General features: G+C 31.5%; 2 protein-coding genes across 2 annotated transcripts; both read right to left on the bottom strand.

Moving 5' to 3' along the window:
- Positions 1 to 292: 292 nt before the first annotated feature.
- Positions 293 to 4016, bottom strand: LOC109021966 (licodione synthase-like). The gene is made up of 3 exons (XM_019004722.2): positions 3879 to 4016; positions 2750 to 3645; positions 293 to 1209 (listed from the first exon to the last, which is right to left on the bottom strand). The coding sequence occupies exons 2-3, from the start codon at positions 3641 to 3643 to the stop codon at positions 523 to 525; spliced, it is 1581 nt and encodes a 526-aa protein (XP_018860267.2). The 5' UTR covers positions 3644 to 3645; positions 3879 to 4016; the 3' UTR covers positions 293 to 522.
- Positions 4017 to 8079: 4063 nt separating this feature from the next.
- Positions 8080 to 10593, bottom strand: LOC109021967 (glutelin type-B 5-like). The gene is made up of 3 exons (XM_019004723.2): positions 10207 to 10593; positions 8710 to 9430; positions 8080 to 8592 (listed from the first exon to the last, which is right to left on the bottom strand). Exons 1-3 carry the CDS (start codon positions 10400 to 10402, stop codon positions 8439 to 8441), a joined length of 1071 nt encoding a protein of 356 aa, XP_018860268.2. The 5' UTR covers positions 10403 to 10593; the 3' UTR covers positions 8080 to 8438.
- Positions 10594 to 12872: the final 2279 nt, after the last annotated feature.

Below are 12872 nucleotides of genomic sequence, written 5' to 3'. Positions count from 1 at the left end.
AAAATCGCATCTGTCTTTAGTGACAGTTTCCAGCAACCGTCACAGAAAATGCCTTTTAGTGACGGTTTGGAGACTGTCACAATTTCCCAACCGTCACTAAAAAGCAATTATGTTGTAGTGTGATATGCTGGCCTGCTTGATCTTTGTTTGTCTTGAGAAGGTTACAAGGAAGTGGTGTGGCTTCAAACTGGTTTTCTGTCTAAGTGAAATTGGTTTGTATTCAATACCCATGGAATTATTTTGTGATAATTTGTAATTCATGATTTGTTACAACCATGATGTATGTGCATGCCTTAAGCATGCATGCATATTCAAGTCATGAATATGTGTTGGTTTTGTTGTTACATCTTTGATTATATATGTTTTGTGTGATAATTAGTTTTGTATTATTATTATATTTGAAAGATATAAATCATAAACAACAATAACGACTTATAAAATAAGTTCACCACTTCAAAGATGAATTTTCAACTTTGCCGCCGCTTGAGGGTGTAGCAACCACCACATTAGATTATGATGTCTTTATGTGTCAAGGATGTTAAGTTGCTTGAAGCGCGCTACTGGTACACAAACAAGATCACAGGCTCTTGGGGCTGTCAATCCTGGCCGATCATCCATATCAACAAGAGCAATATTATCTTGTTCGTCATCATTAATTAACTTGCCATGTTTCCCAACCACCTTAAAATCGAAGCACTGGATCATAGCCGCAAGCAATGTAGGCAACTCTTGCATGGCCAAGTTGAGGCCAGGGCAAAGCCTCGTCCCAGACCCAAATGGCAAAAGTTGGAAATGTTGTCCCCTAATATCTATGGGACCGGCCATATTCTTCTTCTCATGATCAGAGTTTAAAAACCTCTCAGGTTGAAATTCCAGTGGATTTTCCCAACAAGTGGGGTCCCTTCCAATCGCCCACACATTCACAAACAGTAAAGTTTTTGCTGGGATGACATAGTTTCCAATCTTACAATCTTGTACACATGCTCTTGTGACCAAAGGCAGTGGTGGGTGAAGCCTAAAGGTTTCCTTTAAGATGGCTTGGATGTATGGAAGATTTGGAGCATCTGTTTCGTTCACTAATCTTTTACTTTTGACAACATCCTCAATCTCCTCTCGAGCTCTTTTCAGCACCTCGGGATGGTTGATAAGCTCTGCTAATGCCCATTCAGATGCAATTGCTGTTGTATCTGTGCCCGCTGAGAAGAAATCCTAGAAAGGTTGTACAAAGGTATATTAATAATATGAATTTTATATACGGGTCTGTCCCTACTGCATTCTTGATATATATATAAGTAATGCTATACACCACACTCTCATCCTATTTTAATCATACTAAATAGTATGTGGCACATTTAACACCATTAGATGATAAAGAAACATGCAATAAATGATCATTTAATGGTGATAAATGTGCCACATCTTATTTAGTGGGGTGAAAATGAGATAGTAGTATGGTGTATAGAATTTTTGTATATAGATATATATGATAAATATGAGTTTTAATATGCATATCAATTAGAACAACAAGTATGATAAATGTAAAAATAATCATAAATCTATGCAACAAATTTTACAAATGATTATAATTGTACTTAAAAAAATGAAGGAAACATAAAAAGTGAAGTTATTGAACACATAACAAATCAAATGTTTAGAACTCATTGTATTAAAATCATAATTGGATGTGCATTCCTCCACTTGTTATAAGACCAGCAACTCATTGACATCTACACAATAATAATAATAATAATAATAATAATAATAATAATTTTATTATAAATAACATCCCCACATCCTATGAAAAAAAAAATCCAAGTCATGTATGAGGTGTGTGATGTGAACAGCAACTGATTTGTAGCAAAACTCAAACAAATAAGATAAGAAGACATAAAAAAAAAACAACCAAAATAATATTATAACTCTGTCATTTGTATACCTCTCTCTATTTTATATTTTTGTTCATGTTCTTATTCATAATTCATAACTAATGGCACGGGCCAATAGTACTCTTAAATGGTCTGTTTTAAGAGTGCATTGCAAATTGTCAAAAAAATCTAATAGATCTTTCTTATATATCAATAAATTAGAATTTGGTCTCACTTAGAATTTTATCGTAACTACATTGTGTTTTCTTATTTTATTTCAAGAAAATAAATTAGAATATAATATTCACATTAGATTATTTCTCTTTCAAAATTTGTAATTATCTGTGTGAAACATATTTAACAAAAAAAACCTAAGTCACTAGAATGTTGGCTACGTAGTATGCAATCGTACTACTTCAAAACTTTTAAATATACGACGTTATAGTTATAAATTATTCAACAAAATACAAAACTTAATTTATGGTTTACATATATTACCTCATTTTTATTAGTCATATATAGATTGTTTCCATAGTTCAACCCTTTCTCTTAATTTCAAAATATATATGAAAATGTTAGATGTAAAATTATTGATATTTAAATGGAAGAATGCAAGTTTGAAATTTATTTTTTCTTTTTATTTTTTACTCGGATTTTTATCAATTTGTTAAAGGTGTTCTTAAAAATTTTCAATTCAACTATTTATTTTAAACCTAAAAATATCGATCCCTCCAAACTTATAATTATGGCTTTGTCCCTGACTCTATTATTAATTTCATGTGACTATATATATATAGCTTTCTGAGTGTAGGCCGTAAAATTTGGAAACAAACTTCAAAGAATTTTAATTAAAAAATCTCACTTGAGTACGTAAAAGAACTTACAATAATGAGGGCTTTGATATGAGCCCTAGTCAGCTTTATCTCCGAGCTTTCATCCTCTGAAAAATCAAGCAATATGTCAATAAAATCCTTGACCCGAGGCTGATCTCCATCACCAATATCTTTTCTTTCTCCATTTTCCTTCTTTTTCCTCAACTCTTCACGCTCTGCAATAACTTTCTCCACCAAAGCATCGAACCTCCCATGAATGTCATCAATCCTCTTCCCAAATCCCTGCAAATCCAGATGCTTGCAAAACCATATGTAATCAGACACATTAAACTCCCCCAAAATCCGAGTCATGTCACGCACTACAGACATAGCCTCCTTGGCCCGACCAAGCATCATTTCGGAGATGACATTGTTGGACAACTTCAACAACTCCTCTGTAACATTGACAGCCTTGCCAGCCTCAGACTTGCTGGCGAAAAACCGCAAGAGTTGGCGGTATTCCCTCTCTCGAAGTGAGAGGAAGTTCTTCATATTATGGCTTCCCAAGAGCTCATTTGTGCTCAACCTTCGGATGAACTTCCAATACGGTCCATACGGCGCAAATGCAAGGGAAGAGTTATAGGTAAGGCGGGAAATGGCGATGGTGTGCTTACGTGAACTAAAAGAAAGATCGTTGTATTTCAAAAGCAATTTTGCATATTCTGGTGTCGAGGCTACGATGCATGGGACTGAGCCAAGACGCAGGGAAAACAAAGGACCATAACGAAGGGAGAGTTTGTGGAAAGAATGGTGGATGAGAGGGCCGAGGAGATGGAAATGCCCTATTATTGGTAATGCTATAGGGCTTGGTGGCAGCTTGGATTGAAATGGGAAAATTATAAAGAGAATGGTTAAGATCAGAAAAAGAAGGAAGAGGGGAAGGATAATTAGGAGCTCTAGAATCATGGCTTTAGAACAAAAAAACAAAAAACAAAAAACTTTGCATCAATATAATTTCATAATTTAGAAGATGATCACAACACAAAAACTAAAATAACTTTCACAAAATCAAAATAAAAAAATCAGTAGAAAAATTTCTTTATCCGCTTATGATCATTAATTTCAATGATGATGATCATTAACCATGCATGCAGTACCCGATGCATGCACATCTTTAAAACAAGTTTAAACAAGTGCTTACCACTTAATTACAGGATAATTTATAGATAGAACAGTATTTCGAGCTTCGACAGTTGGCCAGGCGCTGTTCGATCGATATCTTATAACTCTCAGCATGCAATTATAATCTGTGAATTCCAATCCTTATTATATCCAGTTGCACGCCAGAATATTATATATGCAGCACATCATGTACTGGGCATGATGATCGTGAGGGTAATATCATGGAATGTACATAGGGCATTAATTGCATAGGGGAAGGCAAAAATTATTCAATGATTAATTAACTCCACATGTGCTTAATGTCGTGTTTCATACGTCTTTAGATCAAATTTAAACAACTCGAGTTTTTAAAACTGGGCTTGTAAAAGTGAAGAAGATAAAAGCTGGAGAGGGCAGCGCCCTTGGGGCTGGGAGTCTCTGATACCAAAATCAGTAAATTATTTTAAAAATTTATAAATAATAAGAGAGTCTCGAGAGTTTTTTCGTCCTTAAAAATTGTTATTTTTTTATATATATATATTTATATAATTGGGCGAGTAGTTGTGGTTTGCGGTGGAGAAGATGCACTAAATCTCAAATATGTTTATTTTATGGTAGTGGTTTAATCTGGAATTAATTAATTGATTATCCTAACATTTATTCAAGATTTCGCGCGGCGCTTCAATTATCATCTAAAAAACAATATCAAATATGAGAACAATATTCTGGCCACACGATCGAATTGATTGTCACCTACTCCTATTCACGTTTCGGTGATATTCTGGCCGCAGCTTTAATTAATTATCAGCACCTTGTACTAAGTTAATTTATGACACCTAAATATATGACACTGATATTGTACGTTGAGACTCACAGTTAATGCAAAAAGCGGTTAGAAGTAGGGGTGTAAAAAATAGTTGAATCAGTCCAATTGTAACCGTCTGATTCTTATGATTTTAATATTTTGAGAATCGAACTGGAACAGTATATATATTATATTATATATGTTATACGTTAAATTGTTAATTAATATAATATGAAATTTTAATTTTATTATTCGAGTCTATTAATCTTATAACATAAAATTAATATAATATTTTATATAAGTTAGATATTACTTATACTATATTAGTATAATTAGACACTAAAAAATGAGTCATCATTGTTAATAATAAATACTAAATTCTAATAATTAAGTTTAGTGTTCAAAAAATTATAATACTAGATTTATGTAGTGCCACACATGTAAACAGTAAACCTGAAAAATTAGACTGAAATCGAAAAAATCAAAAGTTTTAGTTTCGGTGATAAAACGGTCTAGTTTGGTTTTTAAATTATTAACACCGATGCATATTGGTTCAATTCCAAAATTTGTCCAAACCCAAACTAAACTGAACCTATTAACCCCTAATTTGAAGTCTTTTTATAAGCGATATCGTGCACCAATGTTTAATGTAAGGCATTCGTTTAATAAAATAATACGAATTGAAGATAATAATGATTTTCGTGAAATAGATAACCTTATTCTTCTCTTAACAAAAATTCTTTATTTTTTATTTTTTTTATAATAAAAAAAATTATGTGAATATTCTTGATACGCGGTTTAGTGTGCTAAACCACTTGTACTTAGGAAGTCCCTAAAAAGTTTGGCCCAGAAGAAGTGATATTAATGGGATAACCGATATGTACTAATTAATTCCCATAGCATATGTTGCTGTTGAAATCTCACCTGCGCTGTAATTTTCTTGGGGCTAGCCCCAAGATCTAGCATTAGATTATATAAATGGAAAAGTAAGATTAGATATAGTTTTTAGATGTAAAAGTCTACCACAATTCTTTTGAAAAAAAAAAAATAAATAAAGTGAGGCCTATTATATATAAAAATAAAAAAGAAAAAAAAAAGTAGTACTATTACAATCACAAAAAGATTACATAAAAATAATCCACAAACTAACGTGGCAATTTCATGTAGTCCGTTACATCAACTTTATAATAAAAGTAATTTTAAAATCTAACAAACCATACACATCATATCAGTTTATAAAATTATTTTGTATAATCTATTTATGGTTAAAGTATTCTTCATTTTAAAAATGTACAAATTATTTCTAAATGGAATGGGTACTATTCCGGAATTAGTTGGGATAAATAAAGTCAAATATAGTGGAAAAAATAAAAAATAAATTAAAAAAAAAAAACTAAAAGTTTTTGCTTCTCTTGCCAACAAAGAAGATATAAATTTATAGCTGTGCGTAGAGGGAGTACCATATACGGCATGTAAATCAATAACCGGTATGGGAGATAGATGTTTCGTATCAAGTTAAATACCAATTATTTTGGTGTGTTTCGATTAATATCGGTCAGTTTTCTATGTGTCAGTTGAAATTTTGTATTTTTGTATTTTTAGTGTATTTTTATAATTTTTACTCCAATTCTTACATTTGAAGACTATTTTCTTAACTTTTTTTAATTTAATTTTTTCGAGAACTAAAAATCAAATCCATACTCTCATTTTCATGATGAACATGAGTGATAATTTTTTTTAATAGTTGGATTGAGAACTTAAAAGTATTATTGAGTTTTATAAATATGTGTTTTAACTTTTTAAGACTTGCATTGATGTTATTTTGAAATATAATTTATACATATATAATTAATTTATCTATATATAGACTATCTCGAAATGATATCCAAAATGGTACCCTATCGAAATATTTTATTCCAATGGCTTAACTAAAACGGTCTTCCAAATAGTATTCAAAACTTTGATCTTGATGGCTGCGCATACAATTATTATTCGTTTTCAAACGAGCTTGAATTTATATATGAATTATTTAATTCTAAAAATTAAAAGATTCTTTATATTGTATATATTATAATTTTATGTACAAACTTTGACATGTAAACTTTGAGTACTCATGAATATATTTGTATAACTCATATTACATATATATATATATAAACACACAAATTACTCATAAAAATCTAAGCAATGAATATTATTAGAAACATAATTTCTTCTGATATTTTTAAATATTTAAGATATTTTCGTTATAAGTTAAAGATATTTTTAATATTTTTAAATATTATTTGTCACAAGCAATGAACATGTTCATATGTCACGTAAGAATTGTGAAGCCAGTCCACCATAAACAAATCAGTCAAGAGGAATAGTACTTGCTTGATTTGGATTTTTCTTTCATATTCTTTTATTTTTATTTTTATTTTCCGAATACAGCTATATGTACTTATATGTTTACTTGTATTTTCCTTTTTTTTCAGTCTTCGCAAAGGCTTTAACTTGAATTGGATTGTAAATTTCTAACATCAATTAGGATACTTTAAGTGGACTGTCTTCACAAAAGCTTTGTTTCTATTCATTCTCGTTGCAAATGGTAATTCTTGTCGTAAAATAATTAATCATAAATACCAGCTTTTCTTATAGTAAATTTGATGGGAGTTGTATGGTATAATAATTTATCATAACTTTGTGCTCATGACAGGCTCAGTTAATAAGCCAATTGTCAAAGGCATGTGGCTTGATTGATATAATTCACAGTCTCCAAAAATAACGTTTGGAATTCGAAATCCCCCTCCCACAAATAATTATATATTAAAAAAAATAAGCCAATTGACTCGGATTCAAGTTTCTTTTATTTTAATTAATATATATTAAAAAATTAAGGAATTTGGAGATATAAATTATCTTCTAATTATGAACCATATGAATCAAGTTAATTGATAGAAACAAAAGAAGTATCAGATCTGATTAGAGAAGGAAACACACCTAAAAGAACCAAAAAATAATCGAGATTATTTATCATTCAGTTCTGCTACAATCAAGTTGTTAGCTGTACTGAGAGGCCTATAATTCTGTCTTCCACTTGGGATTCCTAAATTGGTGGTAGAATCCGACTGTTTAGTATTGGTGCAGGACCTACAAACTAGTCACGAGTCTTCCTCATCAAATAGTAATTTGATAAAGGATGTTAAAGATCTAATGAAGCATTTTACAGATTTGCATGTTCAACGTGTTTATAGGGAAGGAAATGGGGTAGCTCATAGCTTGGTATGGTTTGCATGGAATGTGGTTGATGTCCAGATGTGGCGGGACCAGGTCCCAGCTGTTGTGAATCATGCACTTTGGTTTGATCAGTTTGCTATGTATTGTTTCTTATGAATGAAAGTTTGTTGATTATAAAAATAAAAATAAAAAAATCGGCAAAACAACATCGATACAATTTTCTTGACCAGGATATATAAAAAGAAAAAATTATAGGTTCTTCTGCTCAGCAGCCTTACACCACACACTTGCTGATGTGGACTTTTATTTTTATTTTTTTTTCTCTCAACAAGTGTGTGGTGTAGGACTACTTAGTAGAATTCATTAATCTAGAAAATTCCGGAGACCCACAAACCAACTCCGATTAACTCATATAACAAATCAACCAAATCAACCAAATTAACTAAAATTCCAGGATGAAACCAAACACCTAAGTCTGCCGTCATAAAAAACCAGAACAGGCCTACTGCATCATGCTAATCTTTTTTTTATTGAAGTGAGTAGGAAGCTAGTAAAACTAAGCAATTTTTGTTCAGCTCAACTCGGTGGAGGGAAGAAAATGGCATCAGAAGTCCTCTTTGAACGGAAAGAATTTTCAGTATTTGAATCCACATTGAATGCAGCCTCAAGCACCTGAGGAGATAAAGCCTTCCACACAGAAGTCCTTCCTGCTAAGTGAGTGAATATAGGACTGCAACAAAAAACAAAACCATTCAAAGGGGTAAGACACTTGACTAGACATGATAATCCAATGTATTATAAGGCTAAAAAGAAGCATATCTGGCTGAGAACGAGAAAACATCCTTACTTTGGGGTGGTGATGATAGAGAACCACTCCATACCATCAGGAGCAGCAATCTTCGAAACAACAAAAAACCTCGGCACGATGAACAAATTACCAGCTTTTACAGTTGTTTCCAAGACCCTGTGACCATCGACACCAACAACTTGAACACGGCCACTTCCCCTGACAATATAAGTCACCTGCAATGCAGAGTCACAAGAGAATCCAGGGGAGCACATGGCACTCCCATCCAATCTAACAAGGTCAGCCCCAAGACCAACTTCACCAACCAAAGGAAGGTTGTTTGTGTTCAAGACCACAACCCTTCCACCTTTCTCAATGTCCACATCTAAAGGAGCCTCCTCACAATTCAGTGCCATACCCTCTCTATCTTTCTTCTTTGGTTCAGGAATTTTAAATTTCTCATCAAGCTTCACAATGCCATTGCCTGATTGCTTGCCAACAAGGGTCTTAACAAGGTTCTCATCCAAGTCCCATGCTCGGCTCACAAACTCAGTCGAAAAGCCGGCGAAGATTCCATTGGAACCAGTCAGGAAAAAATCCGTAAACTCACCAGTTTTGTGAGCTTTAGAAGTATCTCCCAAGAAAAGTACAACTAACTCTGTATCCTTTTTGTTGTACCACCATGTAACAACACCAAAAGGAAGGGCAATGGCATCACCTTTTTTAATTTCAAGGACCTTCTCTTCTGATTCAGGAAGGACAATTCCAGCTACACCATGTCCTATCAAAAAGAAAAATCAAATGTGTAAGTAAACATGGAGGTAAAACTAAATTAGTCCTATAGAAATTAACATAAGCTTACTTATTAGCTGGCTCATATCTTATCATTGGTCTGTATAAAGCTATCTAGACGATATTTTCAACAAATTTACTGAATATTATTGGAACTGCTTTCAAAAAGAACTCTAATTAACCCTTCTGCTACAAGCACAATAGCAGAATAATACTCTTTCAGAGATCAATTCATCAAGCCGGTTGTTCTTACAGGGACTAGACACAGTCAGTAATCGTTCAACACCTAAATGCCTGAAATAATTTTTTTTCAAAATGATTCAAACAATCCGATTACCTTCTTAACTATCAGCACTCAAAAAACTTATTGCAGAAATTAGATCTAGCTCAAAGGCTCAAATGGAGCTTCCCACTGTCCTTCGGGACAGTAGAAACTAAGGTTCAGATCACCCATTAACAGGCTCAGTCTTCCCTGAAAATAATTTGTCTAAAAACCCAATATAATGATAACAGTAAGAAGCAATCTTCTATCGAACAATATATATATATATATCAAGATTGTATAACCAGAAAAAAAAAAAAAAAAATGATATATCTACTCAATAAATTAATAATCGCAGAAACAGAAAAGCTAATCACCAAATACTAAACAGCATCTGAATACATTGAACGATCGAGTCCAACAACATAAAACTGATCGAAAATGACACCCACAAAAAACTACAAAATGAAAATCAGATAAGGAGCATATATATATATATATACCTTGGAGGACATAAGCAACCTTGGCAGAATCAGAGTAACGAGGAAGAGCAAAACCATTCTTCTCAAGGGCCAACTTGGCGGCACCAATGTTCCCTTCACGCAGCATTGGAAGCTCAGATGGGGACCATGCAAAGTACGAACCACCATCACCTCCGTACACCTTCTTAGCTAACTTGGGAGAAAGATCAAGCTCCATTAGTTTCTCTCTTTTTTTTCCCACTTTGTCTTTCACTTTCTGCGAATCCAAACACTGAAGCGAGAAGTGTATATAATATGCGTTGAAACAGTGTATGTGTGTGTATATATAGCCGTCGGTAGACTGTTATTTAGATAATTTTGAAACCGAAAGATTTTGGATATCTCTTCGGATTGGATAAGAAAAGAGATACTCATTGGCGTAAAAGGACTTGAATATATACTTGGTTCCCTACTAGCTTTCTCGTACCAATTAAGAAGCATAAAACCGCTGAACTACGCAACGGATTATCTACTTGCGGGTGATTTGAACGGGCGAATTACTTTGACACATGATAAACCTTTTCTTCTCTCTCTTTTTTTTTTTTTTTTTTTTTTTGAAAAATGTTAAATGTATTTGAAAAAAACTTACAAAAACCTTATTTATCCATAATTCAATTATTGATATGCTGAAAATCATAAAATTTAAAATTATAAATTTAAATTTAAAAAGAAAACTAACAAAATAAATCCGATAACTAAAAGCAAAATTACATGTAAAAGTAAAAAGAAAACTAACAAAATAAGTCCGATAAGTAAAAATAAAATTATAAGTAAAAGTGTAAGTACATGTAATACCAGTCTTTTTTTATTATTTTTATAATAGTTGATCACTTTTCTATACTTATGGCAGTATTTCTATGAATTCACTTAAAATATTACGATAATAAAATTAATAATTGATTTAAGAGATTTTTTATTCCTAAATAAATGCCCATATTTAATTATAAATAAACTAAAATTATATTATGATATTTTAAATTGTTTTTATTTTATCATAAACCTTTCAACTTTTGTTTTAATTTTTTTTTATATATAGAATTTGAAGGTAAAATTATTGGAAGAGGGACGGGTCAAATTAATGGTAGATCAAAGCAAAATCATTTTTATCCGAGAGATTATTCCATCCGATTTAACCGTTCCAACCATCCTCGTAGGACTGTTTATGTGGGTTGAATATTATCCGGTCTGAACTGAAATTGGTTTATATATCGCAATTTATCCGAGAGATTATTCCTTCCGATTTAAGTCTCGTTTAGTTATACAATTAAGATGAAATAAGATATTTATTGAAAATTAAATAAAATATTAATATAATCTAAATTTTTAATATTATTTTTATTTTAAAATTTAAAAAATTAAATTATTTATTATATTTTATGTATAAATTTGAAAAAATTATAATGACTATATAAGATGAGATGAGATGGTTTGATTTTATATAATCAAACCACATCTTTAGGCTTTGTTTGTATTTAAAATCCACTTCAATTCATATCAACTTATCTTATCTCATCATTATAACTTTTCTAAATTCTCACACAAAATATAATAAACAATTCATATTTTTCAAATCCTAAAATAACTTTTTCAAATTTTCACATAAAATATAATAAAAAAATTCAACTTTTATTCTACTATTTATAAATCATCTCAATCCATTTTAACCCATATCAACTCATCTCTAAATTCAAACCAATTCTTAATTGAACAACACTTGCCGCATACCGTCCATGAAACGGCCTCGCGAATCACCACAGAGGTGGCTGTTAGGAATGATAAGAGAAAAAATGAAGTAAAATATGTGAAATTAATCAGACACGACAAAATTTCAGAACTCCGAAAGAATAATAAAGTATATACTAAACGCTAGTCAGCAGATCAAGTTGGACCAAGTGCCAAAACAAGTTCAAAGTTATCAGTCCGAAAGCCCCTCCGCTTCATGTCCCATGCGTCGTTGATTCAGATCATCCAACGACCACATACACGACCAAACTCCACACATAAAAACCCAACAGTAGCCATCTAGGACCACCACTCGGCACCGCACTAGTACTTCGGGAAATAGACAAAAGGCCTCTTTTGAAATTGCGGTAGAAATCTTAAAAAGTGTAGTTTTAAATTCTTAAAAGCTCTTTAATGAAAAAATTAAATTGTTTAGATGTTACATATTAAAATACTTTTAATCTCAAATAAGTTAAAAAGTAAATTTGAGAAAAAACATCATTTTGATATTTTTCTTCAAACGTGTTTTTCCGAATAATTCCGGATAATACAAAACGTAATTCAAATTTTAAAAATATTATCAATGGACGAAAATAACTATAATTTTAGATAATTACAACTTTTAACATTTTAAGAATATGATCATAATATTTAAAAATTTAAATAATCGTCATTTCTAACTTAAAAAGTATTTTTTTTAATTTGTTTCTAAACAAACGTAACGTATTTTGAAAGTGCTTTAAACATATAGTTACCGAATAGTAAATAACATTTTAATAGTATAATTTATTACTTAAGTTATAAATTATATTTCCTAAAGTTATAAATTATATTTTTCACCGCAATCACAAGCATGCACAAAGACCATTGTAATTATGGCTTTCAGCTTATAGTTTCTCGGACATTCTTGCAAACCCTTCCAATCT

This window comes from Juglans regia, chromosome 5, assembly GCF_001411555.2.
Source record: "Juglans regia cultivar Chandler chromosome 5, Walnut 2.0, whole genome shotgun sequence".
In the NCBI taxonomy this organism is placed as follows: domain Eukaryota; kingdom Viridiplantae; phylum Streptophyta; class Magnoliopsida; order Fagales; family Juglandaceae; genus Juglans; species Juglans regia.
This window is presented reverse-complemented; position numbering and strand designations above follow the sequence as displayed.

What these genes read in the sequence shown, in the direction of transcription:
- LOC109021967 (XM_019004723.2), bottom strand. Translation starts at nt 10,402, where the DNA reads ATGGAGCTTGATCTTTCTCCCAAGTTAGCTAAGAAGGTGTACGGAGGT. An exon ending in GGTTGCTTATGTCCTCCAAG is followed by an intron (nt 9,431 to 10,206) that starts GTATATATATAT and finishes TCTTTTTGATAG; the next exon opens with GACATGGTGTAGCTGGAATT. An exon ending in TCTATCATCACCACCCCAAA is followed by an intron (nt 8,593 to 8,709) that starts GTAAGGATGTTT and finishes TTTTTGTTGCAG; the next exon opens with TCCTATATTCACTCACTTAG.
- LOC109021966 (XM_019004722.2), bottom strand. Translation starts at nt 3,643, where the DNA reads ATGATTCTAGAGCTCCTAATTATCCTTCCCCTCTTCCTTCTTTTTCTG. An exon ending in ATATCAAAGCCCTCATTATT is followed by an intron (nt 1,210 to 2,749) that starts GTAAGTTCTTTT and finishes CAACCTTTCTAG; the next exon opens with GATTTCTTCTCAGCGGGCAC.